At 38.8% G+C, this 8,283-nt stretch overlaps 1 protein-coding gene across 3 annotated transcripts in view; it reads left to right on the forward strand.

Annotated features, from left to right (window-relative positions):
• Window positions 1-6,895, forward strand: part of LOC124856977 (solute carrier family 41 member 3-like) — a 48,931-nt gene extending 42,036 nt beyond the window's left edge. For all 3 annotated transcript variants that reach the window (XM_047348028.1, XM_047348111.1, XM_047348191.1), the window contains one exon: window positions 414-6,895. In XM_047348028.1, coding sequence (XP_047203984.1) covers window positions 414-587 — 174 coding nt within the window. In that variant the 3' untranslated portion in view covers window positions 588-6,895. The remainder of the gene's footprint in view (window positions 1-413) is intronic.
• Window positions 6,896-8,283: the final 1,388 nt, after the last annotated feature.

The raw sequence follows: 8,283 nt of genomic DNA on the forward strand, positions 1-8,283 counted from the left end.
GCAGAGCAGCTCTGTGGGATTCTGCAGCACCTCTTCAACCTTAGCCTGGCCCAGAAGAAGGTTCCGGTGTTGTGGAAGACCTCCTGTCTTGTTCCGGTACCAAAGAAAACTCACCCATCAGTCCTCAATGACTATAGACCTGTTGCCCTGGCATCCCACATCATGAAGGTCCTAGAGAGACTCCTGTTGGCTCACCTACCGCTACAGGAGATCCTTCCTGCCCACGGCCATCAGCATCTACAAGAGCTCTTTGAAGAAACCTGCATAATATGAGCTACAACAACATTTAATTTCCCTTTGGGATAAATAAAGTATTTTTGAATTGAATTGAATCACTGTTATTATTAACTTTAATCCTCACTTATTAATTTCTTAAACACAGCCAGCTCAGCTCTTTCTTGTATTCTTCTCAGGTGGCCATCCTTCTCTATGTTGCTGATCTCATTGTCCGTTTGATGTGGAGAAGAAGTCTGGACCCCGATAACTTCTCCATCCCCTACCTGACAGCTCTGGGGGACCTGCTGGGCACCGGGTTCCTGGCCCTCTGTTTCCGCTGCGCCTCACTGATTCAGAGTTTGAGCATGTGACGATTTTCCCGCTAATCTCTGAACCTTGAGACAACACCTGTCTTATTGCATCACTTTTTATGTCTTCTAAAACAAGTTTTAGAGTTTATCACAGAGCTGGTTCAAACCAAACCTTTACTTTCACACTCTAGCACCTCCATGATCTGCCTTGTTTCAGTCCTTTATTTGAGATAGCATGTGTCATAGCTCGTTTACATGCTGATAGATTTCCTGCACTTACTGCATTGTAGTTTGGTTCCTTCTGTTTGCCAGAGGTGCATCAGCTGGGTCACTTGGTCTGTTTCTGGACTTCAGTTGGAGGTTAGATATTCTTAAAAAGAAACTTTCAGTGTTCATTTTTAGGTGGGCATTACCTAAACCATATGTGCTTGAGAACATAGAGGCTGATATACAGAAAACTAGCTGGAATTTAATGAAGAGTTCAGAGTTTGCATCATGATGGTGCCCATTAGGTGAAGTAGATGGGGGATGTTTTGTTATCTTTTTTTAAAGGTTCTTATCTCCATTACTCTTCACAGAATGTACTTTTACCACTAAGAATGATCAAAATCAAATCAAAACAATTTGTTGTCATTCTATAACTGAAAGAGCTGCACAGAGAAATCAGCTGATGACCTCCATTACCCTATTTTCATCCTGACCAGCAGTGACCAAAGGCTAGCCAGTCGGAAACTCAAAAATAAGTTTGTTTGTTTTTTTCGATCAGTGAACACACCATCTTCTTTGTGGAGGTTGTTACCATGGTAAAGATACACAGCTTAACCTATTTTAGTCTCAGTAAAATAGCAAGAATAATAAGCTTTAGGCCAATTTTACATAGGAAGTGCTTTAAAACCCATTAGTGTATATGTGTTGCGACCTGCAACTTGCGCTCCAGTTAAATGTGTTTGAACTTGAACGCAGCAGTTCCAGTCAGAAAGAATCATGTGTCTATGCTCTGATTGGAAACCTAACATTTTGTTTTGGACTTTACTTTGACAGCCATGTGAAAGGCCGCCACACTGCTCTCCAGTCAGTATCAAGTGAGATCAGACTTTCGCAACTCAACCACAGTATCGCTTTCTTCTTCCTCATATTTAGTGAATATACATGATCTTTGGCACATAACATGCTGTGTTCAATCAGCGGTATGAAAACATTTAGGACCCAGCACAGCCAAACCTGGAACCAATTTCTCTGTGCGCTCTTCTCCCTTGGCTTGATTCCAACAGTAGTTGCATTGCTTGCAACTCTCTACGTGAACACATCCTTAAAGGGGTATTTTGGATTGTTTGAATCGAGGCTCTTTAAAGTTATTTTTAGTAATAGTTTTCTTACCTCCGATAGAAAGATGTCATATTACCATGAAAGTCCTAGGAGTGGTAGATGGTGAACAGCTGATCTGACATACACTGCCTGTTTTAGCTGACTTTAGCAATTTAAACCAATCAAAAATGAAATTCTTTGTTGTTTTGGAGCAACTGATAGCCAAAACTTATTTCAACAAAGTTGTTGCTTATTGATTCTTTTAAGTTTTCAATCTCTGTTGGTTTTGGAGACGCTGGCAGTCTTTTGGGAACCTCAGAGTTAAAAGGTCAATATTTTCTAGGAAATACTCACTGAGACTGCTGTTGCCAATCAGTAGTTCTAATCATGCTAACTGCTAATAGAAGATATAAAAGTAAATTGGTAATTAGGTCTTAAATTAGTAAGGCGCTGTTTTACAGTGAATGCTCTCTTGCGCACAGACAGCGATGTTGCCTCTTTTCCAAAAATAAATAATTACCGATCTCTGATGACAGGAGATCAGATAGGATTGGAAGCAAAATAACTAAGCCAGGGGATTTTAGTTAATTTTACTGTTGTTCCCCAGGTCATCCATACATCTTTGGTCTGCCAACCGAACTGTGTCAAGCTATGAACCATTCTTCTACGCATTGATGAGCACAAATGATCATGGTGAAAAGAAAGTACACATTGGGTGAGAGGCAGGTACACCCCTGGAGAGGTCGCCAGTCCATGACAGGGCAACACAGAGGCTTACATAATTGACAAACTTGCATGCAAACACACACACACACCTAAGGGCAATTTAGAGAGACCAAGAGTTTTGGACTGAGAGTCCAAGGGAGGAAGCCAGAGTATCCAGAGAGAACTCCCTCATGCGCAGAGAGAACATACAAACTCCGTGCAGAAAGAGCCCAGGCCAGGATTCAAACCCAGAACCTTGCTGCAAGGCAACAGTGCTAAACACTTCGCCACCTTGCAGTCCAATGGCAGATTCCAACATTTGTCTAGATTTATTTATTTACAAAAGAAAATGACGCCAAAATGGAAAAGCCGAGCTTGAAAAACTAAGCACACCCTAAGATTCAATAGCTTGTAGAAGCACTGTTGGGAGTGATGACTTTATCAGATTCGAGCCTTGCTGTGGAGGACTGGGTTCTCTTCTGTATACACAACATTAATTGATTATTGCATGTCTCAGCTTTAGCCATCACCATCACCCCTCCAACACTGTGCTTCACAGTTGTATAATATGTGCTGTGTTTGGTTATGGTCAAACATTCTTACTTTAGACTTAACACTGTCTATGGAACATTGTTCCAGAGGTTTGGTGTTTTAATCAGACGGAACTTCATGCTGTAATGTTCTCGTTATTTCTTTAAAGCACAAAGGCTTTCTCCTGGCAACCTTTCCAAACAAGCCGTACTTGTTCAGTCGTTCTCTAGCTGCTCTGTCATGAACTTTTCACATCTAAGTCGCTAATTGAAGCTTGAAGATTCAAAGACTGGAACACTTGTTTTTTTTTTTTTTTTTTACAATTTTCAAGAGTAATCCCATCACCACCTAGCTACCGACCAAGCTTTCCCAAGCTACTCAAAAATGCATATAACTGTAGTTTTTTGGTCTGTCATTATTCTCTGTTTCATTTGAATTTAACATTTTCCATCTCTTTCCAAAACACTGTGAAGCCTGAAAACGAGTCTACATGTCACTACCTTTACAGCAACTTATTAGACGTTTCAGTATTTTATACGTTAGTTCTTCTGTTGCCATTTAAGGTAAAATAAACACTAAATTGAGGAGTTTTCAGTTTTTGTTTGAGTGTTGACATGGACTGCCTGGCTGCAGAGTTTTGAGTATTCCTTCAGTACTTAACGATTAACGATCCCTTTATCCCCTTTAGACATCACACAGCCAACACGTGTATGGAGTACACATGTTCCAAAATGCATGTGTGTGCTCTAACCTTAACACAGGAGCTTTAATGAGATCCATAAAGGTAGACATGCACCACACATCTGGCATAGCCGAGGTACGAAAACAACCTGTCTTACCTGGTGACTAAAGGTTTACAATGAGGTAAACTGGTGTTAGTCGTGCTTTGCTACAAGCTTTTAGTGTGACACCGATATACACTACTGCAGTATATTTCACTTAACCTTGCAGTGTGGGGTCTGTCTGTTAACTGTGATACTGTGAGAATTAGACCACAGCTAAGGTTGTGTTGTACCAGCACAAATGTGTCTTTATAAGCAGGGTTGGATGATAGAACCTGGAAATGTATAAACATATCACCAAATATTAGTCAGTCTTAGTCATACAAATGAGTTCTGAATCTTTCTGTTAGTCATGTGTTGAATCCAATGAGTTTTTACAGTGAAATGACTCAAAATGATCCCGTTCTGTATTTTATCAGATACATCAACAAAACAGAGAGCTTATGGGAAAATATGTTGAGAGTCCACACACTAGTTCAAACTGGGGTGGAAGTTTACGTGTACAAAACTGTGCGTAGACATGTCACCGCACACGCAGCCTTCATACATCCCAATATGCGGTGGATTTGACGTAGCTGCACGTGGCACCTGAACCGCCCGGTCCCCGCCTCTAAATACATATGCAAAGTGGAATAAATAGCAGGAAGTCACTCATCACGAGCCCAAATAACCATGGCAACGGTGCTGTGACAGTCAAAGAACCGGCTCCTGTCGGCGGGAAAAAGAGACTGTATCTACTCACCATGAGGGATTGTTTATAGCGAATTACAGCAAACCAACAACTTCTTGAATGACTCAAACCTGACTTAAAATGAAAATGAGGCTAATTGTGAATTAGTTTCATCACTCTGGTTTAAACCATAAAAGCTCAAACTCATGAAAAAAACATCAGGTTTGATGCTCCATGAATTAAATAAAACTGAACATAGTCATGTTTCAGTGTATTTAGGTGAGTTCTAGTTCTGTGTAGTTTATTTTCGTCCATTGAGAAGGTTTGCGTGGCTTTCGCACATTTTCACGGCAGGTCAAAAGTTTGGGTGGATTTACGCACACTTTTACGCAGCGTTCATTTATGTACATGCCAAGTTGTGCGTAAAACATTGTGCCGCAAGATTTGTATGTATACTTGCGTACAAAAATCAGTCCATAAGGCCCCTGGACTAGATCGCATTGAAGCTCAAGCTCAGGAAGAATGGTGGTCACATCACAATGAAGGAAAATATAAAGTAGGGAGCAGAGCCTGGATTAAATGCAATTGTCCTTGCAGTACTGAACAGTAACATCGCAATGTCATGTTTTCCAAACGTGCAGTTTTAGGTTAAACCAAAGCAGATTGTGTTTTAATGGCCCAGTCAAAGTTCAGACCTATTTCTATGCATATTTTTTTTTTCCAAGACTTGAAAATTGCTTCATAGAAGTTCTTGAAATATGAAAAGCTTTGGAAGGTGCTGTCATAAAACAACAGATGAAATGCATACAGATTTATGCCATGTGTTCATGGTCTGCACACTTTCAACTTTAGATGATAGTGACCAGTATGCTATCACTCAGACAATGATGGCAGAAGAGAAAGATAAACGTGAGGAAAATATAATGTTACAATAACATTACAATCACATTTTCCTAACACTGTGTAGCCCTAATTAGCTTAATCTTTCACCCCTGTTTACATCAGGGTTTACAGACTGTTACCATCTAGCGGCTTGTATTTGGCTGTATGGTAACCCAAGATTTCAGGCACCGAATATCTCTGTTTGTGCACAGAATAAAAATATTTTCTTCTAAAGTTTGAACAAAGCAAGGCACATTCTTGAGCTAACTGCTAAATTAAGCTAAAAAGTGGCCACTTGCCGGTATAATCGGGGTAACAAATTTCCAATTGGGACCCCACATTGCTGACGGTACTTTCAAAGTTAACAGACCAATTAGCAATTTAGGGATGGCTGAATAAATCTACACGTAAATATTTAACAACATGTACTAGGCCTACATGTGTTGTTTAGCTGTTTCACTTTTCTTATTAAACTGAGAAACAAAACACGTTTTTTTTTAAATAACATTTTTGGGATTTTTACCTTTTTAGATGTGGTTTATCATCCAGCTCTGTTTCTTAGAAGTGTGTGATTGTCTGATATTTAACTTGCACATTTGTATTAAAAGTAGCGATGCACCAGTCAGTAACAGCCAGTAATTGAAATTGGCCAATATTTCTCTGATCATCTCTGATCAGTAACTGGCAGGTGAAGCACAGCAAACTAGGAAACATGAATTGAAATGTAAAAATAAAAAAAAAACATTTAATTTTTAGAAAAATAGAATATTCTCTGATGGACTTTTTTGTTTTCTCTTTAGTACAAACTAGACTAAGGTAATGGAGATGTTTCATGCATGAATGGGCATAATTTTGTAATCCCTTCATTTTCTGTTGGATTCAAAGTTACTACCTCTATTAAGGAATCGCCAGAATATTTTTACTGTTATAATCAGCATTTGATTAAATCGTTTATTAAATCATTTATTTAAAAAAAGTTTACACAAATAACTATGTGCTATTGTCCTAAAACAGAAAACTGGAAGTGACTGAAGTCATAATTGGCAGGTCAGACCTAAAAGGAAACTGAAAATCGCTATGGGTCGGTAAAAGCCTGATCGGTGCATCTCTACTTACCAGTAGTTTAAAGCTGCCTTAAAATCAAAGTGAATGTTAACTGTGTCATTACTTAAATCTCATTTTGTCCATGTAAAAATGTTTAGAATGTTGCATCAGTGTTTGCTTTCCATAGGCAAAACTTGAATGAATTTCAGTGTTGACACTGCCATATGTTGAGATAAGGCCTTTTAAAATGGTTTCACCTCTGCATCTGTACCAATGCTGTGTCATGTCTAACCTGTAAACAGTTTTGTTTTAATAAAAACCGACTGTTGGGTGTGCTACTTTGCCACCGTCACCTATATGAGATTAAACAAGTAGGTAAAATCCAGAACTGTAGAAAGTGTGTATTTTCACTGTTTAACTTAATAAAACACACCTTATGATGAGGGTTAGGTTTGTTTAAAAAGTCTCTTTTTTTGTTTATTTCTCAGCACAACCTCTATCCTTAAATGTGAGTTTCCTCTTGCCTGTTAAAACTGAGATCCAGGTCAGATAAAGAAAAATGTATGTGGTTTAAAATATCACCCCATTGTATCTGTCATATGGTTGAAGAGCATACAAAGCTAAATAGCACTGAATACTTGACACTTTATCAAAACCTTTTTGCATCTCTGATTCTGTACCCTACATATTTAATGTCCTGCTAAGCCACACCCCCTTAAACATCTAAAAAATGTGAAGGTTTTGTGGTCTAGTGTCACAACAAAGCCTCATAACAAGTGAAAATCAAATTTGCCAGTAATGACCTGATAACAACATACTCCCATGTGACACTGCGCAGAAGCTCTGTCTGCACTGATGAATATTCACTCTCTTAGGCGTGCCATATGTTTGAAGTGACTCCAACAGCAGGGGAGGACAACTTATTTTCTGATTAATTCAGCTAAAAATCACTTGTCTACTTGGAAACCTTCAGACTGTGTAAAAAAAACGACACGCTGAACTTTCCTATAAGATGAATTTTTTCTTTCTGTGTAGACCTAGGTAAAAATCATTTTTACTCAATTACATATGCAGAAAGATACAAAATCAGGATTTAGAAAAATATGCTGTGAAGTTGATCAAAAGCATTAAAATTAAATAAATAAAAAAACAACATTCTAGGCGATTAAAAACTTTTTCCTTTGAACCTTCAGTTATTGTGGACAGTTCTTCTGTGGGCATGTAGCTCTTCCCATTGCAACAGTATTGACTGAAACCTGGTTCGGTCACTGGGGAAGAGGAACAGAGGTTCCTGTCAAGAAAATAAAAGCTGTAATTCTCAGCAATAAGACAGATGAGTCTGCCATCACAGACCCACTGTCTAAGTTATACTGAGTCATTGCAAAGTCCATGGAACAGTGTACCTGTAACAAATATGCAAGGACATCACCGACACAGACTTCCTTGTTCATTCGCTTTTGAGGTGGTAGGAGAAAAAGGCGGCTCCGGTTGGGTTTAAACTGGATGTTCTAGCTGCAAACTTTGGGTAATTTCACTGTTAACAATGTGAAACTAAATTATTACTAAAGGATCATAGACCACACATAAAACTAAAGTATTACTTTAACTGTAATAGATTTTAATCTAATGACACCTGTTTACAGCTATCTGTGGAGAAAGAGTAAGTAAATCATCCAGTCAAAGTTACCATAAAATAGCCGCTGAGGACGTGTTTAAAATATGACGGCATTAAATTGTTGAAACAAATTCAACACATATCAAATGTTTGGCACTCTGCCTCTACAAAGTCCTGGCAATGGTGAAATAGCTACCTCCCTATCAGGGCCTTTCTCTGGGC

The sequence above is a fragment of the Girardinichthys multiradiatus genome, chromosome 1 (assembly GCF_021462225.1).
Source record: "Girardinichthys multiradiatus isolate DD_20200921_A chromosome 1, DD_fGirMul_XY1, whole genome shotgun sequence".
Classification (NCBI taxonomy): domain Eukaryota; kingdom Metazoa; phylum Chordata; class Actinopteri; order Cyprinodontiformes; family Goodeidae; genus Girardinichthys; species Girardinichthys multiradiatus.